This window comes from Pezoporus flaviventris, unplaced genomic scaffold, assembly GCF_033815535.1.
Source record: "Pezoporus flaviventris isolate CSIRO_AGI_PZ_B2104156 unplaced genomic scaffold, CSIRO_AGI_Pfla_v1 ptg000082l, whole genome shotgun sequence".
Lineage (NCBI taxonomy): Eukaryota > Metazoa > Chordata > Aves > Psittaciformes > Psittacidae > Pezoporus > Pezoporus flaviventris.
Genome location: NW_026892630.1, coordinates 2022658 through 2049438, shown reverse-complemented (window position 1 = coordinate 2049438; position 26781 = coordinate 2022658). Strand labels below are relative to the sequence as shown.

Genomic DNA, 26781 nt, shown 5'->3' with positions numbered 1-26781 from the left:
TAGGAAAAGATAGGACAAAACAAACGTTGCATAATTCTGAGTAGAAAAACAGAGTGGGCTTTCTGGAAAAGTGTAAGCAGCAATCAGAGCTGATTCCAGCTTTGAAGCAGTGGGGCCACTCAGGAATATTGAATACCCTTGGCTTCCCTGAATTATGGGGGGAAAGGAGGGTATAGAAGGAGATCTGAATAACGTCTGTGTGTGCTTGTCATCCATTAGAGATCCTACACTGCTGCTGTGTTCCCTGGTACTCTGTCTTGTTCAGCCTCAAATGTAACAAATCTTAAGAGGCTTCTATCATCTTTGTTAGCAGACCTCGTCTAACAGGTCTAACTAACTGTGGAGTTTTGGCTGTTCCAAGTCCATCATGGTGTGACACCATGAACCCTACCCAGTGCCAATTTAAAAATATGAGAGCCAGCAGACCTCTTACAGACCCTCCAGAGGAAGCGAATGTTCACTCAAACAATCCACTACAACCTGAACCAAAGCAAAATTACCTGTTCTGCCTCTGGCACTGAAGTGTTGAGAGCTCTGGTTCCTACAGAAGCTTTAAGAACATTGCTTACTGCATTAAATAGGTAATCAGCTGCATCTTTTAGCTTCTGATCATCTCTACTGTCCTCTGTGTTTACAGTGAGCAAGGAAGTACTGACAGCTTTTAGGATGTTGCTCGCCTCCACCTGCATGGGAAACAAGGGGAAAAGTTTTATATATGTTGGTGCCGTAAATGACAAAAGCGACACGTGTCATTTACTGAACATTGCAACATAGGTAATCACATTATATTTGTGGCTAATGCTGTTTTTACTATAATTATTTGTGCTGGGGTAATATTCAAACACCAATAAAGATGATATACTAGATGGTACACTAAAACGTAACACAGGTGTGAAAAATGCAGCCTGCTTCTACAAGTTTATTCCATAATCAAGATTAATAACATCTGAATGAAGCTTGTGTGTCAAACACTGGGCAAGGATACAGTTTAGATATACAGTAATGTTGTAAATTAGGTTATATTCTTGAGTGGTATGTCCAAAAAATACCACTATAATGTCAAGTGACTGTGTATTTCAATCTCAGTTTTCACAAAACCTATTGGATTAACAGGAAGTAGTACCTTTGGCCTCATGCTGTGCTGAGTGCCAAGGGAGAATAAGTCTTACAGTTTGTATTTGGTGCCTGAATGCAGCCAGTGATTGCTTTGTGATTGTGAAAGCACTGGCCAGCTTTCAGCCCAGGATGGTGAGGGAGCCAAGCAAATTCATTGCTAGCCTGAACATAGCCATTCCCACAGTCTGCAAACATTTAGCAGCCTTACTGTAGGGTGAGTGCTGAATCTGAGCTATGCTCTTGTCTTGCCAAAGTTAACCACATACTGCTGAAATGCTCCCAAGTCATTGTCTGGCTGCAACTGTATAATACATCAGAAATCAGAACAGCTCCTTTTATTGCCAGCGTATTTGTGAAACTTCCCCAGTAACAGTTTGTTCTGTCCTCCCATGTGCTCACTCACTCCTTATGCATAAATAGCATAATCTACTGATAGTGCCATGTTGCCATGACATTCAAGAAATACTTTCATGAGGCTAATCTGAGCATTTGTGCCCAGTTCCCCTGAGTGCTGACAAGTCCCTGTCTCATTGAGAGCTTGCTACATTCATTTCGTGACAGCACATGGATCAGGGACAAATGGATCTGGAAAACTGTAGATAAACACTGCTGGACAGTTTTTCTTCAAGATAAAACATACATCCTAACAAGCCTCTGACTAAGTGAAGATTTCTCTCTTAAAAATGTATCCTAAAATGTAAGATGCTTATACCCTGAATTGTAGAATAAATATCTGAGTAAAAATCTGACTAAATTCACTTACTCTATACAGCAAAAATATATTTCCTTCTGGTCAAAATACACATGCTGGTGCAGTTGAAAAAATGGGTAAGAACAGATAATCGTAAGGCACTGAAACTCTTCCAAGGTCAGCGGGGTGCAATAGAGTCTATACTGTTAGTGTGAGAAGGTATAATACAGATTGCTTCTTACTTGTGCTGAGACAGACAGCTCTTCACTCCTGTAAGTGATTTCTTTCAATACTTCTGACATCTTAAGAGCAGTCTTCATTGATGTCACATTAACAGCAGAGAGAGTTGTCAGCATCAGCCCTCGGAGCTTGGGATGAAAAGACATAATTAGGCAAAAGAATAAGATGCTTATTAGGACTGTACAAATAGTGCTGTACATTGACAGCTAGGCTTGCTGTAAATTATGTGGTAGAGTAAGACTCTACAACAAGGATCATTTGAACTGATACTAGGTCTACTGACAAGATGCCACTTGCCTTAGTAACTGTGTAATCATGAGATTTATGTTACCTTCCAGTACAGAGAATTTATATATTTAACAACCATTAATAGCAAGGAGATTTACTTGTGAGAATTTGTACTAATGTATGTGAATTACTTTATAAATGCCACTTCCAGAGAAACCAGAGCTATGATTGATGTTACTCCAGTAATGAATCATAACTGAAGGATACATTGCATTTCCCTAGATCTTTTAATCTGAAGGACTCAAAGCACTGTACAAATATTAACTGAAGCATAAGCTGGTAGCTTAAATGAACAAACTAAAATTATCTGTCATTTAGTACTTTTGGGGAAAATTAGATAAGATATTTATCCCACAGAAGAGGCCGTTTTATTAATATTTAAATTGTTTGTGGAAAATCAAGTTGATTTTAAGTTTTCAAACACCGTCCAAATTAGTTTACATTAATGAAATAAGAATTGAGAATAAATTATTTTACTGATGGATGATAAGCCAAATTATTTATGGGAGGAAATAGTGAAAAATAGCTGAAACCTGTCCCAAACATTGAGACAGATGCTGGAAACTTGAAACCTCCATTGATTTCAGGTGGTGATATATGAGTTTTTTATTACTTAAGAGCTGTCAAAGAATATGAACAGCCCATTATATCGCACGGTACTGCAAGAAAACAAGTGGCTGCCTGACCTCTTTTCGTGTGTTTGTCTGTAAAGATACGTTAAAGCTTTCCTCTTGGCTCTCCTGGTTAAGGATGGAGGTCACTGACTTATATAGCTGGAAAAGACTCATGCTGTTGTTGCTGTCTTTCAGGATGGTGTTTGCCTTCTCAGATACAATAGCCTGCAGGGTCATGTTCCCATCAATCATATCTGCATGTCCAACCTGTGAAGAAATCGGATACGCTCTTAACATTGCCAGCACTGTTATAATTATCTTTGAACTCCTTTCATGATCATCTTACTGACAGCCTTGCTGGAGTGGAACAGAAAACTTTGTGTTCCCCAGTTTTTAATGGTTTAGTTTTAGTGGTCTGATGAGGATCTCCTTACTTGAGCACTGGGGAAGAAGCAATTTTCTGGGGTCTACATAGAATAGCTCCAGTCTCACTAAATACAGCTTATGCTGCCCAATGTCCAAAGAGATCGTCTTTTAAACTTTATTCTAGAAAAAGGACAGTGGGAGGTTCTTTTGACTACCTTGAGTCCGTAGGGAATACTCTCTGTTAGATAGGAAAATGGTCATTACAGCACATTAAGAAGGAAGTGATATGTATAAAATAGGAATAAGCTCCAAAAGTGAATTGTGGGTTAGGTATCTACTTGAGAGGTCTTGAAATTAAGTTATTCTACTGTGGACCTTCACTGAAGCATTAGTTTGAACTGTATCTCCAAAGACGTTGCTAACAGTAATTGTCAGATGTAAAATGAAATCATTTTCCTCTTCTCCAAGTGGAAGATAAACTGGGAAGAGTTCAGGATCCGGACCACAGTCCAGGAGAGAATCTGAAACAAGAAAGAGGGAGTCACCTACCAGATACCACACGTGTTGGTATATTTTTAAACAATATCTCCTGTTTAAAACCAATGTGTCTTTAAACATGGGACTCCCGACATGCTCTATACAGGCCCAACTGAATCATTGTTAGTCTCCCTGGGAGCAGAGCAGCTTGTGCCTTTGCTCTTGTTTGCATCAGTTAACAGAGCTCACTAGGAACAGGGAGAAGCAGTTAGTCAAACAGTTCACCTCAGGACTTACTTGGTTTCAGGTAGAAGCAGTATGTGAGCTGCCTGTTGTGACTAGATTGGCATGAACCTGCCAAGCAAGGAGCACTGCAGGAGACTGTGAACATGGTGAGCACTGATCCCTGCTTGGGAGACACAGTACAAGTGGGGATGTGGGGCGGAGGCACGGTGCTGACAAGGTATGTTTCCTCCCCGTAGCCACGCTGAGTCATTGCTGGGAGTGGAAGGAGCAGAGCGTCAGCAATTGATCTTGCCTCAGCAGCACAGATCTTCAGACATTAATCTAGCCTGCTTAGCAGTGATGCTGTTTGTGCAGGAACATCAGGTGGGCCTAATCAGAAATGAAAACCTGCTACCGAATAAGCCATAAGAGGAAAAGTACTATTAACAGCATAGAGTCACAGGATGGTTTGGGTTGTAAAGGACCTTAAGATCATCAAATTCCAACCCCCTACCATGTGCAGGGATATCTCACCCTAGACCATGTCACCCAAGGCTCTGTGCAGCCTGGCCTTGAACACTGCCAAGGATGGAGCATTTACCACTTCTTTGGGCAACCTGTGCCAGTACCTCACTACCTCACAGTAAAGAACTTTCTCATTATAAACACAGTAGTGTTTGCATTATGAAGCAAAGCTGTATTATTTGTTCAAGCATTTAGCATAGCTTCATTACCACATGGGCCTTAACAAAGTTATTAACAGCTTGGAGTAAGAAAACTGAATTTGTCCTGCTGTGCAATAGCCCTGAACAAACTTAGCTCTTAATTATTTTAAAGAACCCACATATAAAGTAACACCTTTCAACTTGTGGACTAATTTAACTTCATATTCATCAGCAAGGCTCTGTGTGTGTAACATCAGTGTGATGTCACAACAGCAGAGACTATCTCAAAGATAGTCTGAAAAACCCTGCTTGCCCTTACCTGTTACTTTAATCTGAAAAGCTTCTCCCTGTGCCTGCAAGAAGGAGCAGTTTATTCTCAACAAGGATGTGTTGCTTTGAAGCAAATTCAAAGAGTTCTGCCAGAAACCAGTCAGGCCACAGGCTGGAGGGAGGGTCATACGCTGGAAAATCAGAGAGGAAAGAAAACATGACAATAGAGACACTTGCTCTGATTTCTGTTGTGATGTATCAGGAGCAGGGTGGTAGGTGCCCACTGTTATAAACCCTCCCGAACCAGAAACCACCTTGTCTTGGTCTTCACTGTTATTTGCAGAGAATCCATCTGACAACATAACACTCTTATGGCTTTCCCTCAGGATAGATGTTTGTTTTAATGTGCGCAGTATTTCTGGTGAATGGGGTGCTCTCACCTTGGTTTGGAATGTGTTATCTAAATACCAGTTATAATGTATGGCCTGAGAGTCCTTCTGTCCAGAGACACTCAAAACAACGTCCTCACTAACATTCACTGGCTTGCAGTTTGCCTCACACCTGTAAGGAAGTAAGATGGTATTACACGGGGTAACTGTGTGGGATGTCATAGTCTTTGATGCTGATTGGTTTTATGCAAAAGCCCTGCAATACGAGACAAATGACATATGGCTAGCAAATGGTAAAATACTTGATTTTAAAGCAAGAGTTTTAGGAACCTTCATCTCCATTTTCAACATGACTGTGGCCCAGAACCCGCAAACTATTTCACAAAACTGATTCGGGCTCTCAAATGAACCCTGCTTCTGTTTAAGCTCCTTACGTGATTGTTTCAGTAGATCATTGAACTGCCAATGTTCTTAAGCCACTAGACTCTTGAAAAACAGGCTTGAAGAACAGATATTTTTAAGGCAGTAATGTGTATCTGGGTGTCCAGTACAAACATCAGACATACCTTATGGCATTTTTTCCCATTATTTCATTGCGATTTGCATATGGAAATGTCCAACATTGAAAGGAAATAGTGAGGTCAAAAACCCTAAATGATTTTGGGAAGAATATTATTCAGTTTATAAAAAGATTTTGTTGAGAGATATGGACTGGAAGATGCAGCAAGACCCATTTTGTCTGTAATTTATATGATGATAATCCCTAAAATATGTCTACAACAATAACTACATTATCACTTTATTATTATTGTAATTATTGGTAACAGTGACCTTGCACTACTTTTGTGCAGTAATAATATTAAGCAGTGAATACTTGGGTTTTAAAACAAACCTGATTTCCAGTTGCAGTCCTTGTTTTGCAGTCACATAGAGACATTGCTCATCCTGCCACTCTTCATTGCCATGGTTTTGGACTGTAACTGTGACAGTCACTGCTGATTTTGGAGGAGGGAGGCAGGAAGGTGGGATTTGCACCTCACTTTGATTGGTTAGGATTATCTGTTGCTGCACACATTTGTTCCACGCAGGCCAGCAAGCTCCTGCACAAACATTTCCTTTATAATTAGAATAGGCATAACATCCCAGGTCCCCTATAAAGGACTTCCCTGCCATAGGTTTCAAAGAGATTTATGGAGCAAACAAGTTTCCGAGACGCAGTTTAAAGAGTGGGTAATCAGAGTTCAGAGTACAGACTGACTCCTTCAAAGTAATACATGCGGTCAGGGATAAATATGGGGGTGGAACACAGATGTCCTGAATCTCAATCAGTTTTCAGCCAGAAAAGTTTTTGTATCATGTTTAATGCTAATTTTTGCTGGTTTATTGAGACACATGTACCTTGGAAATGCCTAACTATGTAAGTCATCTGGGATTAGTTCTTGGCTATGAGGGTGAAGGCTTAGCTCTTGAAAAATGAAACCTTTGGAAAAAAAACAATGAGTATTAATCCATATTATATAGGATAGTTAGTTCAGTGTTAAAACCAGGGTAAAGTAGAAGGACATTCATGTACAGTGAGTGGCAAACATTAAGGTCAGAGACTAAACTATCCTCTAGTCAGATTTTCACATGATCTGACATGATAGTGAGCTTGTTACTTATCAAATAGAAGATGATTTGTAAAGTTTAGGAAAAGCACATACCACAGGACCAAAGAAAACTGGAATTACTGTTGTTGTCTGGCCAGCCAAGCGTAACAGTTGTGAAAGGGTCCACATGGCGACTTGGTTTAATATATATTTTGCTTTTTCTTTTGTGATCCTAAATAATAAGTAAATATCAGTTAGAACAGAAGCATGTATAAACACATATCTTACTTCTTTATCATGAGAAAGTCTCCAAGTTTAAACTCCAAATCACTGTATGCAGATCTGCAGTTTAAATGATATCTCCCTGTATGTGGAACGGGAGTAACAGCTATGGGAATAAAAGCAGATGACACAGAGAATTTCTGTGGCAAAATACTCCCAAATGAAAAGTGGCTCAGGAGCCCAGCTCGATTTTCAAAACTAATGCAGGTGTTTAGGAAACAAATTCCTCTCAGTTTTCCACTTCTGGATGAAGACTTTTAACCCCTGGCTCATCACTTGACTTCTAGTACCTCTTCTAGAACATTCCTTTTTTGCCTGAATTGGGTACATTACAGCTATAAAGAAAAGAAGGAGGTGGCTGAATTTGTCTTTCTGTGCAACAAACTGTGATAACCTTAGTTCTGAGTTAGATTTATATCTCTCTGATGCAATATATTATTACAGGCAATCTGTAAAGCATCATGCCATCTTGTGAAGCAGCACGTCTTCTGTAGCAGACAATTGTCTGCTAGTGTTATACTTAAAAACTGGACCTTTATGAGAAAAAAATATTCCATTTAGTAACTTTATTAAAGTTTTGCAGCTGCTAGCAATTGGTGTACCCTTAGTTACTCAGCTTGCCATAAATTGGAAATGTCTTCTTTGCAAAGTAACTTAAACATTCCAACACAGAAGCAGAAAACACTTAGAAACAATATGTTAATATATTAAACTCTGCTTGAAGTATAGCCCCTCTAAGACAGCTTTGCTTTAGTCAAGTAGATAATTAAAGAAATTCATCTAAGCACATTGCAACTTCTAAAACTGAATCATTGCGAAGAGTTCATTTTCTCTAATCTTGTAATTGTTACTTGCAGTCTGCTATGAATTGTAGATTGAATGCCTGTAAACACATTTGTCTCAGAGGCTTTTATTGTAGATTTTATGTTAAACCATATGGGGCACAGAAAATCTAGTTCATAATTGAGCATACTACAGATAGTTCTTTTCATTGTCTTATGCAGCACTTCTACTGATAGGAAAAATTTCTAAGCATTCCAATCTTAAAGAAAGATCTGTAAATAATGCTTACAGTTGTCCTTTGGGTATTTCTTTCAGAGATGCCTTTTTCCTTAACAGAATCTGTTTAATACAAAAAAGAGCCAAATATTTTAGTGGTACCCAGGAGGCTTTCAGACATATTCAGTGAATGTGACTTAAATACACAGGATTTGATGACCTGCAGTCTGAAAGATGTGCTGTAAGAATCAGACTCTAGAACTGCGATAAGCAGCCTAGTTACAATAGGTAAAATTGCAACAACAAGCTAGTCACATACTATAAAAAAGATGATCCTGATTCTTCAAACATAATGGTACAAATCAAAATAAATTCATATGATGGGGTTTCATATACATCCAAAGAAAAAATGAGGGAAAGCACAGGCAAAGTATCAGCGAGGTTAGTACTAAAGTCACCATATTACTGGTATAATCTGCTTTTGCAAACGTAAGGATGAGCCATCTAGAAGCATTTACTGACAGTAATTTATGAGACTGCTGTGATGCAAATATTCCCTGGTTTCAGAGCTATGTCCCAAGCTGTAAATTTCACTAATTATTTCTAGGACAACCAGCAAATGTGCGATGTGTAATATATTCAGGCTGATTATAATTTATGACTACTTCAAAGCCAGAGAATCTGCCTTCATCAGAAAGAAGCCGCCACATATGTTTTCAGCACTGTTACTGGAAGGAAAGCAATTACTAGATGCAAACCATAAACACTCCATGAAATGTTCTGATTGCAGAAAGACATGTATGTGGTCAAACCCAGCACTGTCAGATTAATGCAATTACCTTTTTTATGAGAACTGTTTGCCAGCACATTGATGAACCCAAGATCCACACTCATGTTTGAGAAGGCATTCATGGCCACCACTTTCACTAGGAAAGTACCTAGAGAAGACAAACGGCCAGTTAAGAATAGCAGTGGGACCAGTCCATCATGTTTGGGATATAAAATCCAATTCATGAAGAAAATCCTATTCTTTTCTGTTAATAGCTTTGAGAGTTTTGTGGTGAGTTTCCACTGCTGAAAGACTTTTCGAGGAATGTTATTCCTCTTTATCTCAGCTTTTTAATAACTCAGCTGCCTTTGTCCTAGGACTTGCAATGCTATTCTTTGTCAGCTGCCTATGATATTACCACACAGGAGACTAGGGATGTGCAAATACTGCAGTCCAAATGAGTTTAGGCATCTTGAGAGAGCAGCTGTCTTGTTTGAAAATTTCTGGCTGAAGGGAAGGGATGTTCAGATGGGTATAGGGAGACCCAGTAACACTTTCAATATTGAATAATTTTAAAACATAAAATGAAATGATGATTCACTTTACTGTTCCAGCTTTGGCATGGGATTTTAATAGTTCATTAGAGGAAGAAACTTTCTTATCGTCTGCCACTGAGTTAACTCTTAAGTACAATCTCCTTAATCTCACATTTTAAAGACTCTGATTTCTTAATAATGGAAAGAAAAAATTAGTAAAAAGCTTATTCATACATCCAACAAAACCTAAGTGTTGGAGATTGACACAGTGAAAAGCTCCCCTTTTCTTTACTGAGATCTCCCAGATTATTGTTTGCTGTGGTGTAAAATGCAGAGGTGTGTAGACTCAAAAAGTTACACAGATGGACAAACAGGAGGAAAACGCTTTGTGATTGAGGAAAAGGTCATCATTTGTACTTAAATTAGCTTGTGTCATGAAAAAAGAAACCCTGGTGCACCATGCATTTTTACTGCAAAAATCAGGTGAATCCTTGATTTTGGTCTCCGTGTGGAGACCCATTTGCCAGTTTAGTTTATTTGCTCACAAGTGGGTAAGATTGTGCTGTTCACACTGCTCTGCAGACCAAGTCTGAGCAGTTAGAAAAGCTACCAAATTCATCTGTACTGTAATTCCCTTCCCCAGGATGCTGTTTCGAGAACTCCCCTCCTCAGCTGTGAGTGTCTTGGAAACACAGAAGATGTCAGCATGCTGTACCTTCAGAGTGTATGGGGATGACGTACACCCGAGGTTCCCCGTGAGGGCCATCTTCTTTGTGAGAGTGAGTTTCATTAGATCCAATCACCTCAAACTTCAGCTTATCTGGGGCACCATGAGACACAGAGACATTCACCTCCAAATCCTCCCCCAGCTGCAGAGTGTGAGAAACTAGTGCAGCATGGAGACCAGATACTGGCTCAATCAGGTGAATAGCAATGCACTCAGAGATCACTGATGCGGTTGTGTTGCTGGATGCTCGGATTTCCAGCTGATGTATCCCTGGGCCTAGCAGCTCTTGAGAGGTGCTGTCAAGTGTCAGATTGTGAGGGACAATTCCTTCCTTTGCACTGGATTCAGTGAGCGTCATGTTATCTGACAGTATGATGTAGGTCACTCCATTGCCTGCAAAAAGACAGTTCAGATTTCTCACAGTTTGCATAATAGGCTGTTGGATTGTGCAGTGTTCAGGTATTGTAAAGGAGTTCCAAGAGCACTGCAGCAATGCAGTCACTTTTAATAAAGTCACTTCAAGTGCTTTTGTGCCCTTTTAGACTCCCCATTGAATTCTGTCATGTTTTCTGCTGGGAGTCAAAAGAATTCAAGCACACACTGCTGAATTTTATTTTTTAAGCATACATATGTGGATTCCAGGAATTAAATGTACACCAGAAAATGTGATCAGCTCAGTGTGGAATCCTCATACCCCAAGAGAAGCAATTCTATGGATTCCTATCTTGAAACATGAAAATATTCTTAATTGCTTCATGTGTGTGACTAAAGTTTGCTTTGTCATTTCTGTGTAGAGGGAAAAAAGGTCTTATGGTTGAGGTGGTGTAATAGCCCTGAGAAAGAACCCCTCCAATGGAGCTGAGCATGCAGTTGCAGGAATATAACAATTAGAGGGAAAGCATTAACTAAAAGGAAGCATTGTTCTGCATAATGAAAATCCTGCTTCTATCCCATGGGTGGTGTAATGTTTATCCTGGCATTTACATCATGCAGATAATTACTCTCACCTCCATTGAGTTCAACTTCAATCCACAACAACTCCCCATACAGTGTACGGCAGTGAGAGCTGTTCCCAGTTTCATACTGGCTATAGCACCCAGTAATGCTCAGTCGATCCATCTTATCTTGAACAGTCACCTGCTTCTGTGCCACTACGTGCCATTCACTGGTGGTGCATTCCGCAAAGACACTGAACTCCCCAGGAGATGTGTATCTGTATGTGACATTGCTGACCAGTCTAGAATAGAAAGGGAACAGCTGCTTGTGAAATACTGTCCTGGGAGGCCCTTAGCCTTAAGTGGTAACAGTGGTCACAGTTCCCAAGCTTCTGACTCAGCACTCCCTCTGTAATCCCTCATCTATTTATGTAGAATTTTTAGGGCTGAAGAATGTTGCTTTGTTCCAGCTACAGAGTCATTAAAGTTGTGTACTGGGGTGGTCATTCTCAAAGCATATCTTATAAGGGTAGGTAGATTGTGCTGTAAAGTAGGTACATTACAGTTCAGTAACGCGCAACATTAGATCTGGGTTGTGATTTTGGCTCTGAGCACAGACATGTGACTATGTACATTGGGACATGTAACAGTGCTCTTAATTCTCTATTCTTTATTTTACTTGCTATTTACGGTCTCTTAGATAAATCAGTGGAAGCTGCTCAGCACATTGTCAAAGAACTCCCTTGGGTTTTTATTTATGTGCAGCTACTTATACACTTGCCTATGAAGAGGCAGCAAAAACGTCTTTTCACTCCTGGGTCTTGTGCAGCTCCAGTCATGATAGCAATAGCAGATGAATGGGTATGAAGTCTGTGGTAGCTGCTATTATTACTAACAAGCTTAGGGAGATAGTCAGTGGACCTAAGAATGTCCTTCTTGAATGACATACACCATGGAAGGCAAATAAATACTATTCTTGCCACTATTCTCTCTGAACTCTTTATCATATTATCATGGTACCACCTAGCAAATGCAAAAAAGATCAGGGCATATCATCCTTGATAAAGCATACTTTTCATTATCTGTTTGTTTGAATGAAGAAAAAAGTTTCATTTTAGAGCATGCCAATGACAAGATCAGACCAGAAAAGACAATTTAAGAGCGAGTTTCAGACTGGACACAGAAAACAGATAAGCATGACTGTGAGTGACTTAGTAGGTGAGGTAAAAGATCTTCCCATAAGAACAACAAGCCTCTGCTTACAGCTAGTAAATGTATTTTTTGTAAAGGCTCACTATCAAAGATTTTTTTCAGGTTCTTTGCAGCTACAAGCCCTTGTCTGTGGCTTGACAGAACATTTATTTTACCTGTTTCTAGTATGTTACTTCCTTTTGGTTTTCATTCTACTCTTACCTTTTTAGTTGACTCAACTAGGATGTCATTAGTAGACAAATTAATTTCTAGAGCCATTCTCTGTTATTCCTAGTACCAGGACAAAATCTGACTTTTAAATCCAGCAGAAAAATGTTTGATCATCTAAAGACAAAATTTTTATGCAATTAGAACCAAAAAAACCCCTCCAGAATGCCATTGTATTATTTTAAATATTATGAAAAAAATACCCTTTTAATTTAAGAAATCAATGATTTCTTGTTTCTTTGGCAATTACTCACATGTTTTAGTTGGTTTTTGTCTTAGGATCTGGAATAAATTCTCTAAGTAAGAAAAACGAAATCACTTGTCAAAATAAAAGCAGAAGAAAGATTGTGGTTGGCAGCTTGACATATAATTCTGTGTTAATTTCAAAACAAGTTTCTGTAGAATCCAGATGTCTTGTATGTATGGTCTATTATCAATCTACTTAATTTTTGACATCTTACTTAACAAACTTGGAATGTTCAATAAAATGCAAGCAGCAAAATTTACTGGCTGTTTGATGATACAGGAAGGATATCTCTTACGTTAGAGGGTAGTAAGGATCAATGGTGTGTCCATCTCCTGTGCTAATGATGCAGGAAATGTTGCCAGAGTATGGAGAGAGCAGCCAGGTCAAACTAACTGTGATATCTTCAAAGACAAAGCACGTATCTGTTACAACCAGTTGCAGACCTGTAACACATAAGGCAAAAATTCAATGCCATTGTTTGTCTACATTTCTTACAAAATTAATCCATTTTCATTTTTTGAGAGCAGGCCGTCTTCAAAACAGAGCTGATACTGCTGCTAATTCGAGTGTATTAGTGGTGTGACAAGGAGCTGACTCTTTTCCATACTTACTGATCGATATTCTTCTTTCTGAACATAATTTCATTTAAGTGTGTTTTATGTGACTGAATTTCCTGTCTTTGCACCCTGTCACAACCCCTCAGTTAGGACGGGGAAGCTACATTTTTGTGCCTATTTTTAGTGGTCACTGCTTCTCCAGGTTCTTCCTTGAGGATGGAGCAGTCATTTTTCAGTATCATTGTTCACACTGTTACAGCAAAGAGCAGAACAGGCTTTTGGGGTTGACAGCCCCCTCCCACTTACCTTCCCTGCAGTGGTATTGAATGGACAAATAGCTTCTGGAAGCTGGACAAGGATCTCCAAAGAATGCACCATCTGCTGCCACCTGGCAGGCCTGAAGACCATGACACTGGCCTGGAAAGAAGGACCATTTTATATGGACTACTGGGTTTTGTCTTTGTCAAAACAACTTGGGTGAGAGATGATTACAGAAACAAAAAGGGGCAGGGGAGCAATACCATGGCACTGATTTCTAGACAAGCTCCCAGTATCACTTTGACTTTTGTGTGTTCCTGATTGCCTGGTATTTCTCAGCACCATCCCACTTTATTGGATTTGGAGAGGGTAAAAGAAGTTACATGTTTTGTTTAATTTTGGCTGAAAGCCCAAAGAATCACCATAGGGACAGGCCATAGTCACATTGACAGGAGCCTTGTAGCTGCAGTGTGCTGTGTACTCAGCAGCATCAGATCCCTCCTGCCCTCATGTCTCTGTGGGTGCCAGCATTTTCACCCCTCCTGGTCTGAAGTTAGGTTTGTGTGAATAAATTCTCTTCCATCTCTGTCAAACCTAGGGTCTCCCACTGAGTTCATTGGGGAATTGGTGTGACCACATATTTTCTTCACACAGTGAGCGGAACCAGGTCCACCCTTGTTCTCCATTTGCTCCCCTTCTCCTTCCCTCTATCTTTGCTCCTCACAAAGTTCCTCCTTTCTATCCAGCCTCCTGTGAGAACCTCCTCTATGTCAGAAGTTCTCTGTGATTCCCTTCATTTTAGGAATAATCCACTTTCCCATTCACTAACTCTACTGAAATACAAGATAAAGTATTATATGGACCAGGAACTTTGGCACTCACTCTATGCTTTTGGCAAGCAATACCATAACATACTACCTGCTACTTCATCTTTGACGCTGATCCAACTACAGTCTTCATCTGTATCATATTGGAGAGGAGTCTCTGATACACAGTAGTGGGGGGTCTTCCGTCCATAGAAGCCCTCTATAATTTGAATAACTTCTCCTGACCCACACTGTACAGTGGCATTGTAATTATCACAAGCAATGCTCTGGCCAGATTCTAATAAGAGAAAAAAAAAATCAGATTTAACCTTTTCAATTTCTGAAAAATCCTGCTACAATTCTCCTGCAAATGTTATTTTTTTGTTTGTTTCCCTGTTTTCCCTTTTCTCCCTTTAAGCTAAACAATTAAGAAAATTATAAAAAGAAAAGAACAGAGAATAAGATTTTTTTTTTAAATCCAGCATAATAGATCTATTTTTTTTTTACTGCTTTTAATGAAAAAAGACAACATTTTTAATAAAAATATTTAACCAAAAAGTTAATTTCCTATTTTTGTGGAAAACATTTATCATTTTTTTACCTGCAGTACCTGCAGTAAGGAAGGTTTAGTTATTCCTTACTTCCAAAAGAGTCTTGTGGCAATTCAGGGAATTGCTCTGGAGAACAGTTTGCATATTAAGTATGGGACGTGATCCCATTTCTGCTACAGAGACATCTTTGTTCCTGTGTGATATTTGACTGACTTCATTCAGCACACCTGCTCAAAAGAGTAAGGTCATATTTCTAAATGCATACACCTCATTCTCTGATTAACCTGGGACAGTTAATTGTCTTTCAGAATTCTTAGTTTCCTGTAGTAATCAGGATACTTATTACCCTGTAGAGGAGGATGCGAAAAGCTGCTCTCATATGAGAGTGTTGAAAAAGAATGTTTTTGTTTCAGCTGTCTCAGGTTTAAACATTGTCCTGCAGTTGCTGTTGTGATCATTCCTCTTAAGAACCTTGATTACCAGTGCGGGATGTGTGCACACTGCAGTAATTGTGTGCTATTGTTATTTAAAGGCTAAATCTAAGCCTGGCTGTAACTATAGCAACATGATCATTTTACAGATTAGAGCTTTCTAAATAAGCTTGAAAAGTAATTTTCTGTTCAATTCTCATACAGACTATCATCTCAAGCATTTTTTTGTTCTTTGCTTTGTGTAGTGTTCTCATAGTATTTGCTGTCTTAACAGCTTTTATATGGAAAAATGCACAGAACAGTCTGTGTTCTTAAGTACAAAACCTAGTTCAATATGTACATTTTTATTACAACAAATTGCTAACCTACGCAGCACCAAATGGAAGAAAAGAAATAGTAAGAAATAATAATAAGGAAAGTTTTTATTTGCATTGAGAAGCACAAATAGTCCTAGGAGAGATGATCAAGGAAAAGATGAAGACAGAACACTGTCTGTTTGGCTGGTTGCACCCATACCTAGCTCAGATGATCAAGTCAATAAGTTATCAGGAATCAGAGAAATTAAATTCAAACAGTGATATCACTTGGAGCTACCTGTACATTTCATTTGATGTTTCAATGTTAATGTGAACCAAGCTGCACAGTAGCTGTGAATGAAGGTGTTAAGGATCGCTATGTCTGCAGAACTTCCATACGTTCAGCACCTAGGGAAACTAATAGATTGTCCCTGTTTCTATGGAATATTTGATCTAATTCCTTGCATGCAGAGCTGGTGAAAGAGGAGTCTACCCTGTTATTAAATTCTGTAAGTGTATGAATGGCCATGGGCTGTAGATACTGAAAACAAGGCTATAATTGCCTCACTCTGTTCTCAGTTTCCTGGGTAATGGAATGATGGATGTAGTGTAGGACACGGTTGCTCAATAATGCAAATGCTCTTTGAATTTTATGGGCTTGAAGTCAGATCCTATGGTAACAGATGACAGTTTCCTTACAAACAGATAGTTGTCTACCATGGATGTAATGGAAAAACAATTGTAGTCTGTTTTTGCAAGGAAAATAAGCTTCAGGAATTGTGCTGTCTGCCAGTTTCTTCTCCCCCATTATTTTTAATGTTAGTCATCTTCAGCCAAGTTTGACTTACAGATACAAACCTCAAAACACCCCAAAATTTCATAAAAATCAATAGCTAGGTAGAAGAGAAAGAATCACATCAGTGCTTCTAATAGGAGTAGGGATTATAGCCCCTTGTCTATTGAATCCACAATGTGGGATTCAACTGCCAGCACATATAGCTGGAGCTCTGGAGCAGTCACAGAACTGGAGTGGAGGGAACTGAGGGAGTGAGAAGTGTTTGTAGAGGTAGGACATGCTGGGAATATGGGAATGACCTAGAAGTGCTGAAGGAGAAGGGGAGGGCGAGGATGTAGAACAGAAAGTCAGGACAGGAAACCAAACATTATTAATTTTGCTGATTGTGGAAAGACTTGTTAATTGTGCCAGAAGCAGTACAGTACTGGACAAGAGCAGCAGCAATTCTAGGGCTTATGGAAACCTGTATTTGCATATGAGATTTGAAGGCTTTTTATATGGAGGAACCTAAGACAGACTATCCTTCCAGTGCTTATTACCTTAGTTCTAGTTACAGTTTAAAACACTTGGCTTATGAGCAAAGTGTGAGGAACACTGATTTTCCTTGTATCTACACGTTGAATGGGATGATGCTGCTGGCATGCCTTTCCAGGTCTGCAGATTTTCTGCCTGAGCACTAAAATGCCACCAGGAAGTACATGTTCCTCTCTGCTTCCTTACCCTGGGAAAGCCCTTAGAATTCACCTGGTGGAAGGCTCTGAGAAGAAACAAGAAAAGCTTGCTCTCAAACTGACTTTAAACTAGCAGGCTTAAGTCCACTGCAGACATGGACTGCTACACATTCAGATTCACCCTCAAACCAGTTTCTACTCTACTAGCCTCTGTTGGAAACCTGGGCCTTAATGGCTAGCTGTCAAGCACCTACATCTCCCGGTTCTTCCTTGCTTTGTATCAGATCTTACATCAGCACACTGGAAAAAGAGCGGTTATATGGCTTTTTGCCTGTTCACTTTTGATAAGCTTGATTTTAGTTATTGAGCAGCCACTTTCAAAGCAACAAGGCAATTTACGCATAGATGGGAACGCGGCATGTTCACTCCTCAGATCCAGCTGCTGTGTATCTTACCAAACTCGCAAATGAAGTTGAATTCCTGGCTGCAATTTTCAGTCACACCCCACTGATACTTGGCATTCTTCAGTATGTACCCACATGTGGATAAGAAGGGAGATGGCTGATCCTTGTACCAATTACTGTAGCTTATAACTGAAGTGTCCAGCCAAATCATTGACCCTGTGAACAAAGTAAGCATGTCCTGAATGTTCATTTTCCACATTTAATGCGATTACAGAGTCTGTAGCCCTGCTCCTGTTGAAGCAGAGGCAGTTTAGTATGTGTAGGGATCTTCAACTAGATGTTAATCGGATATAATCATTACAGGAGCCACCACCACTTCTCCCTGTGCTCCCAGCCTCAAGATCCCATCATTTCCCTTGAATCAGATCTTGCAGCACTTCCCGATGTGATAAATTGGCTCAGCTTGTTCTTCCCCTAGAGACCTAACACAGCACATTTTTTTCATTAAGTCAGCAAACTGATCTAATTCACCATGTGTTCATACAGCCACAAGACCCAATGGAAAGGCTGACAACATGTAACTGGGAAGTGAAACAGGCAATTAAAAACATCTTAATGTAAATCTGAAGTTACAAAAACAAGAGACAGTGGCTTTTCAGCAGGTGCCTACGGAGGGACTAAGTTTTTGCATTTGTTACCATTGCATTTGTTACCATGCGAAGCAAGCACTCATACATTTTTAAAGCGGACATGATGTCCAAACCACCCACCGTCAGAAGTTTCATTCAGCAAGGAGTCTGAGGTCAGTCCTATCCACCATTCCTGATCCTCGGCAATATGTTTTTGCAAGAACTCTTGGGTTTCCTCATTTTCAATAAAGACCAAGTGCCCTCCTCTTCTCTCACACCAGCTCTGGGCACTTGCGAAGGTACGCTGGAGTCTAACAAACTCATAGCATGAACGGTTGAAAGCTAGCTGGTACTTTGAGCAAGGAATTCCTTCATCAGCAGTTGCTTCCTCCACAGCCAAACATAGAGCAAGAGAAATAAGAACTGAGATCCCAAGCCACATTCTCAGCACAGTGCCTTGCATGGCACTCGTCTCCCTTATCACATCACCTCTCTTTTTGCTGCTGCCTTCAAAAGCTTGAGATGTCACGTCATCAGCGTTTCTCTTTGCTGCTTGGAACAACAGGAGAATACAACATCAAAGAGATTGCTTCTAACACATAATGGTGATTGTGTCTGAGGGGACACACAGGTGTTGATGATAAGTCATTGTAATGGCCATTGTGAGGTCTATTGTATAAATGTCTCATTCCATGTGAAGTAAGTTTGAAAAGAAGACATTAATTACAGTATCGCTTTTCTCGTGAGCCGAGAAGATAAAGTTGATATATGCTGCTGTTGGACATATGGGAAAGTGAGATAAAGCTCCTACATCAAAGGCATCATTGTGTGACCATTAAAACTGGGTATCTTTACAACAGCAAAGAAATAAAATAGTAAGAATGAGAGGAGAATGAGCAAAAGGAGAAACACAAGGAATTATGAGATGGGAAAAAGCAGTGGTCCTCTAGATACGTTTAATAGTTTTGGATTGCTTTATTTTCAATAATTATAATTTGAGGTACTTCTTTTGGATGCTAATGCAAAGTCTATAATTATTGTGTCATGTCCTGTCCACCTGTTTACACATGCACAGGTTAATCTCTACTGTCCCAAGTAAGCATTGTTTTGAAGTGGTGTGTCTGTTTAGAATTCCACACCCCAAATGAAATACCTTAAAAGCATTCTGTTAAAAGCTAAGCTGTTAACTATATAGAGCTACAATATTTATACCTGCTGGAAGGTAGAAGCAAAGGCCAGAAGTTAAAACAGTGATTTAGAAAAGATGCTTCAATCATCACAACTACTTGGGAGCCCTATGCGCACATTCCAAAGGCTGCTGATGGACTTTGGGAAGCCGGCCCACCAACACTTAGGAGCTGAAATCCCTAAGTGCTTCTGAACCTCCTTACAAAAGATAACCCATCAGGTTTACAAGGCCATTGGGTGACCAGAAATACAGTCCAAATAAGGGTCTTTAGCTATTGCAAACCTCCTGTGCTTGGCATTAACTCCACTGAATTCGATGCAATTATTATTAATTTATACCACCATAACCTGACACTGAAAGAACATGCACTTATATTTAGACATGGATGAGTGAGCCAGCTACTGAATCACAGACAGGCAGGGAGCAGAGATGTTTGGTTGAATTCCCGCAATGCAGAAATGCCACCTGCACTGCACTGTTGAGCTGAAGGTAATGCACATATTGGACAGCATGCCAGGCAGCTCTAGCTCTAAAGCTTTCTTGCAAATTAAAGTATGTGTACTGCATCCAGTAAGCATTTGAGAGTGTTTTTCAATCCCAAATCCTTTCTGGACTTTCAGTTCACTCATCTTGCTCACAATTAAAGCAGAACTGAGGTCAGGGTTTTCAAGATAAAGTTCGTAAGTGTTTAATGTGTAGGACAGTTGTGGGGAGGAGAGGAAAGGGGGAGAAAATGCACTGTGGTGGAGGGATGTCTCTTCCTAGTGGACTTGAAAATCAAGACTTAATTTAGCTATGGAACCATGGAACCCTTGGAGCGGATCCCCCATTACTTCTGACTGATTAATAGGGAGGGTATATGGCACAGCTGAGATATGAATATTCGGACTGGATTTCCCAGCTCTGGAGAAGCCAATCCATACTCTAATTAGCTGATGGATATGGCCCAGTCAGTGCCCAGACACGCGTCCCCTTCCTGGAAGAGACCATATAACTGTGATTATCAACTGGGGGTTCTGCTGAGGATGTCCACAAATGAGTTCCTTTTGGCCTGCATGCAAAACTTCATTGGCTGCAGTTTGGGAACTCCCAACACAACTGTTTTATATTGAAGCTATTGCAAAAGCCAGGGTAAGGGCAGCTGCTGTTCAGTTTGTTGGTCACTGTATGTTTTCATGATACCTCCTTCAGCCTCCTTGCTTCTTCGTGGGCCATGCTGACTTGCCAGGCTTTGCAGCCAGCCCTCCCATTTTGTCCTTTTCAATATGAGAAACAGCCTGCTTCTGAAAATATAGGTGTGATGAAGGAGACTGTACTCAGTGGTGCAGACTAGGCATCACTATCCACTAGGTGCTGTTGGCTCACATTTGTGATGAATGCATTCTGTAGCATCTTCCAGTCGTCTCTCTGCAACTGGAAATCTGACTGCATAAACATAGTCCTAAAAATGCCGGAGCTGGAGGTGGCACGGGCTATCCTATGTGAATCTGCTCCAAAGCCATTGAAATTAAAGGAAGTCTTGTCTCTGGCTTTCATGGATTTTGAAACAGGCCCTAAAAAAGAACAAATAATGTTTGGAAATGTCTACAAATAAAGCCAAGTTCTCCAAGTGAGTCTACTGTTGGCAGTTTCTACAGCAATGTGATTTTTCTTCCTAATCTATGGTTGCTATAAGAAACTCTTCAGCTGCCTGCAGCAGATGGGGAATGGAAGAAAGACAGTTTCCCTCTTTTGCAGTTTGTTGACTTCATGTATTTTAGTGCCAGTAAAGCAGTCAGTTTATTTTGTTTACCACAAGGGAAAGAAAAGCATTTACAGAAGACAAAATGCTGCTTTAAAAGTATCAAAATTAGCAACTGGGGTCCTCAAGAAGAAAGAAAATTCCTGAAAGCCTTTTTCACCGCTAAGTGAAAAATGGCTTGATTACAAATAAACAGTGCTCCTTGAATTTACCATTTTCTAGGAAACATGCCTTTTGCATTCTTCCTCGGCAGAAAGACACTTTTAAGACACGATTTTCTTATGCCATAAATATGCATGGAAGCTCCACAGTATAATGTGGCAGAGGTGGTGGTGGCGGTGTTTTTTCCCCCTGCTATTTGCTTTTGTATAGCTTGCTAAATTTAAATAATTTAAATAGTTAAGAAGTTACTTTATTAGTCATCTATATGCAAGAGACAAATTGGTGCACCCTGTTGTATAACCTCATTTTTCATGTGTGGAAAGGCAGTCCTGGACGTGCAAAATCCATGCTCTCTCATTGTCTCGAGTGGCTGGCAATTACACTGAGTTCTCCTCTTGTGGCTGCCCATGGGAGTGTAACTGATTCCTAATTGGCATTTTAAAGCCACTGCAGAAACTTCAGGCACGTGTCAGGCATAATGTCAGCTACAGATTTTGGATACACCAAAACTATTCATCTGCTGTTTTTTGTTTGCCTTTTGCATAGTTCTGAAGAACTGGAGCAGACTCACGTAAGAGAAGCCTGTATGCAAGCATTGTGAGCCTTTTGCATATAGCCAAGACCTGTTAATCCTTGTTCAGTTACAGCTGTCCACCTGAAAGGCTGGGGTAGCAACCACCCTACAGCACGTGTTACGTACCAATGACTTAACCTAAAACATATTACCAGCTAAAATAAGGCTTGAAAAGCAATTGCAAGCTTTAACTAGAAATCAGTGACAAAGCTCTCTCAATATTTTCACACCCTCACTCCAAGCTGCAGTGAAGCTATGAATAACTCCTTTGTTTGTGAGCTCTCTTGGAATAAGTCTTTCATTTTTCTCAGAATTGTTTTAGGGGCCCCTGCAGATCTCTTACAGAGTCCTAACTTGCCCTTAGGAGTAACAACAGATGGTGGCCATCGAGAGAAAGTTTCTTCAGAGAAGCTATGTAAAACATCAAAAAGACAGCAATGAATGATTTATTCCTGTTTTTCAAATAGATCCTTCAAGTTTTATTAATATTTTGTTGTCATTTTGTAAGCTGAAGCTGTTGAGGTGAAAGGATTCTGAAGCATATTTTGTTTATAATGCTGAAAAAGTTAATAGGTGTTAAAACAATTATCATGGCCTACCCTGAGATTCTATAAGGAAACCTTTCAGGGGGTGATGACCACACCTAAAATTGAACCCCTTAAAACCAGCTCAGTTTTGGTAGTGAAATCTCAAAGTACTCATAATAACTTCTATTTTTACATATGTAAATTATATGCCATTTGGAAAGTTTAGCTTTATACGTCTACATTCTAATAGAACAGGCGATGAGCACACACAATGCTTATCTAACATTTATCACTGTGGTAGGCTTGCCTTGACACCTTTGCAAATCAGCCTTTCATGCCTCAAATCAGGCAGCAACCACTGGACTGCAGTCTTTGAGAAATACAAGCCTGAGTTCTTGTTCAGTGTAATCAATAACTCTGTAGCTCAGGGTACCCTGAATACAGCTGCAAATAACTCCATGACCCAACAGCTGCTATTAGAACATGGCTCATTCATAAGACCTTTCTATTTTTGAACGTTGGTGTCTAGATCTAAGAAAAATGAATTCCAGAGTTTCACTGGGCTATTGGAGAGCTTGTGCGCAGACTGGGAAGAGAGGCATGGTGTAACCACTGACTCAGGGTTGGTCCTGATCTGTACCCTTGTGCAGATCAGAGCTGCATCATGACAGCCTGAGAACATCCTGTGATTCCAAAGGGCATTGTGGCACAGCAGAATAGCTTGACAACCCTTAACAGCAGCCAGAAAGTACTAGATTTGAAGATTTCAGAAATGAAGAGCTGCCAATAGGAAGGAGTAAAGCACATCCCTATTCATCTTGGCTGTACTTCATTTGCCTTGAGGAAGAGCAAGTAAATTTACTCTCTGTAGGAGGTTATTACTATCTTTACATTCCTGAATATTACTGAATGTAATGTATAGATTTTATCAAGAACAGAAATAATCTCTGTTGTATGAACTGAATAATCATATAAATGGAAAAATGATTTATACTACTTTGAGGTAGAAAAAAGATATTATTTTCAGGTATCATTAACCTGAGACATGATCATGAGTTCATTTTATTGTATCATGTACACCTTTGTGGTGTGCAGCACTGCCTCTTGAAAACATTTGTTTCATTACAACCCAGATAGGTAGGAAGTACTGAGCAGACTGTCCAGAATGGGATGGAGAAAAGCCCCTAGGTACACCTACCTCTTCCAACTCTCCAGCTGGCTTTCAAAAACCCCGATTAGTTTAAGAAGTTGGGTCACAGTCACACTTCCTTCCTTGCTGCTCTCCCAGGCTGCTTGTCCTGATACTCAGTTATTGGCTAACTGAAAAGGGTTTGGTTTTGTTGTTGCTCTACTGGCTAATTTTCCATGTGGCAACACAGTGAACTTACCAGTAAGCCCTGCCAAATTGCAATTTTGATATTATCTTGTTTAGAAAAAAAAAGGAAGACAATTCTTATCTTTACAGGGTGCAATAATTAAATTAGACACATGCCTGACATGATGGGGTCAGCAAAAGATAAGTAAGACTACATTCAGGAGTTGCTGGGTTGGACATAAATTCCATTTATAGGATGTGTATGGCTCCCTTCTGGCACGAGTGCTGCCTGGATAAGTCCCTGAGGATCTTCTCCTAGAATTTGTCCCTTTGGAAGATCTGTTTCTTGGCAGCTTGACTTTTCCCACCTGCCATACAGCTGATGTCTCCAACCTGGTTCCTATGGTTTATTGCCTTCCACAGCAGAGTATTGGGAAGAAAAGGATAAGTGTGCTCCGTAAGAACATTAATTGAGTTAAAGTTATTACTGTTGAGGTAGGATTATTATTATGATGGCTTATGAATTCACATAGAAAGCAGCAGAACTATCTGAAGCATCTGCTGACACCTCATGTGTTCTTGTGATCATGACTAAGTGGCACAATTTAGGTGAGCCATTGCTTAGTATCTTTATAAGAGAACTGTTTAAAGGATTAAAGGTACTCTCTTTGGGTAAAATATTAACTGGTAGGTACAAATAAACTGAAATTTTCCTAGCACACAGAGAGGCAAAACACAATATATATATGTTGCTTGGATTTGAATCAATAGCCATCACAACCCCACTGGTGTCTCTGCAGTGACCCCAGATTTCCGTCAGCATTAGACCGGCCATATTTCTAAGGCAGTCCAGCTTCCACCTCTTGTGTTATTTCATTTTGTTACACATTTTTTTGTCTGCTTGTCATGAGTTGCAGGACATGAAAACAGGAAGAAAAAAGCTGTGTTACAAGTTTTTGTCATTAATAATGTCTCACATCAGTAGATCTCCAACACCTCGCAAATGAGATCAGCTTCACAATGCCCACACTGAGAAGACTGGAGGTCCAGCAGTCTCTCTGTTCAGGATCACTGCTCTTGTGTTAAGCACTCTACACTCAGGTACCACCTGACTAAAACCAGAAAACAGTTCTTTCTAGGGTTTTTTTTGGTGTTCGTCCAAAGATGACAGTAGGCTAAAAGGTAGGACAATGTGTAGTGGCATTAACTTCAGCCACTGCAAATATCTGTAACACCTTTTCTACACATTCAGCCATGGAAGTGAACACCTATATTCATGTTGTTCTGCCCGCTTGGAAACACGTTACTGAACTGTGTGACATATTAAATATTACATGTAAATAGTCTTGGGATGAAACATGCAGATAAGGTTATGAAAGTCTTATGGTGAGGAAGTTTATGTGAGTACTGTGGCTGTTTACTTGTTTGAATATCACGAGTTTAAATGTTTGGGCATTTAAATCCTTGAGCATTATGATCAGTGGGCAGGCTCAGCCTGGAATGTGTAGGCTAGTAGTTCTGTGCCTCAGCACTTGAAACATCTTAGTACTAAAGCAAACTGTGCTTTTATTTAAATGATCGCATCAGTATTTCTGGTGTGGTCATTTAAATACCCACATTTCGTCATAAATGTGGTCTTTTAGTACTTAACTGGTGATATGTATTAAAAATATGATTATATTAAAAATACATGGATATATATAAAAGCAAGTAAACTCTTTTGTTTACCACAAAAATAGTGAAATCTTTCAAGAAAATAGTTAAAACCTCACAAAACCAGTTATTTTGATCAAAACAACACTGATCAAAATAATATTTTGAATCAAACAAAACCTGTTCACAATAATATATGGAAACCATTATTATTTGCATTTGAACAAATTGTATTGGTAGTTTGTGTTTGCAGTTATACTTGGACAGTGCAAGAGACATACTCCTATATAGCGCTGGGGGTATTTTTCTGAAGTGAGATCATGTCAATAAGTCAGTATTTAACAAAGATAAGAGCTTGTATCTATGTCACAGTAACAGTAACATAGCAATTGGTGTGATTTCAGCAAGAATGACTCTTAACACTCTTATCAGTTTTACTGTTGGATTCTTTATTTGGTAATAATAGATAACAGTTGATAGTTGAAAGTTCTTAGCGCAGCTTAAAGTCGTATCAGGTAATTTGACCTTTGTTAATGGGCTTTAATTAAAACTCGAATTTTATAGGAGGAAAATTGAGATTAAGTACTTACATTTCAATATAAAGATAAGGAATAATATTGGTGTCTCTCTGATTTATAAGGCAACAATCTGCTTCTTGTGTAAGTGAACCGAAAGTACAAAGGTAGGCGCATGGCAATGGCATTATTGTTATCATAGAAAATTAGTGAATCAGCTCCTTTGCTTTGGGAAGTTTTGTTTTGACCACAGTCATCACACTCTAAATGTCATCCCTAGCCTTGCACGACCACATGGTACCACCAGACCGGTGCTGGGCAGGGTAATGCTTTGCTCCACAGAGGGAAGTGAAAAGTAGAAAGAATCCAAGAAGAAACAGTTTGTAGTTTTCACCACAGTTTAAGGCAGAAAATAATACAGTGAAGAAAACCTGCCTGTGGTGGGGTGCTGGTAACTTCAAAAATGTTGTCATGAGGGGTGAAGAGAAAGAGGAAACTGAAGAGGAATGCAAGATGTGGTTGGGGGAAGATTTGTGTTTGAAGGATTCTGCAACTGGGCAGTGTTTGTAAATAAGGTCAAGCATCAAGAGAGCCTGGGCAAACTGGATCTCTTGCATTAAGGATTATGTTTTCAATAGTCCCTAATGGGAAGAGTAAGCACAGTCTCCATGTTTTGGTAAACATTACATATGAGTTACAGTATGCCTGGTAAACCCAAGATCAAAGAGTCGCTGTAGTCTCTCCAAAGAGCGTTGTATTTTGTCTGTTTTTTTCTAGAGAGTGGAGCTCTATAAACCTCCATTCCCTCCCACCAAACACATTTTTTTTTACAAAGGGAGAAGAAATACTGTGAAATAATAAA

At 39.6% G+C, this 26781-nt stretch overlaps 1 protein-coding gene across 1 annotated transcript in view; it reads right to left on the bottom strand.

Annotated features, from left to right (window-relative positions):
• PKD1L3 (polycystin 1 like 3, transient receptor potential channel interacting) overlaps positions 1 to 20061 on the bottom strand; it is a 42157-nt gene extending 22096 nt beyond the window's left edge. The window contains exons 1-19 of the mRNA XM_061475025.1: positions 19995 to 20061; positions 18385 to 18795; positions 17666 to 17830; positions 14578 to 14763; positions 13708 to 13818; positions 13140 to 13287; positions 11251 to 11480; positions 10232 to 10636; positions 9051 to 9149; positions 8285 to 8334; positions 7045 to 7162; positions 6234 to 6441; positions 5393 to 5513; positions 5002 to 5143; positions 4090 to 4290; positions 3691 to 3836; positions 3022 to 3216; positions 2050 to 2175; positions 501 to 683 (exon numbers count right to left, since the gene is read on the bottom strand). Of these exons, the coding sequence (XP_061331009.1) occupies positions 501 to 683; positions 2050 to 2175; positions 3022 to 3216; positions 3691 to 3836; positions 4090 to 4290; positions 5002 to 5143; positions 5393 to 5513; positions 6234 to 6441; positions 7045 to 7162; positions 8285 to 8334; positions 9051 to 9149; positions 10232 to 10636; positions 11251 to 11480; positions 13140 to 13287; positions 13708 to 13818; positions 14578 to 14763; positions 17666 to 17830; positions 18385 to 18795; positions 19995 to 20061 (3312 nt within the window). The remainder of the gene's footprint in view (positions 1 to 500; positions 684 to 2049; positions 2176 to 3021; positions 3217 to 3690; positions 3837 to 4089; positions 4291 to 5001; positions 5144 to 5392; positions 5514 to 6233; positions 6442 to 7044; positions 7163 to 8284; positions 8335 to 9050; positions 9150 to 10231; positions 10637 to 11250; positions 11481 to 13139; positions 13288 to 13707; positions 13819 to 14577; positions 14764 to 17665; positions 17831 to 18384; positions 18796 to 19994) is intronic.
• Positions 20062 to 26781: the final 6720 nt, after the last annotated feature.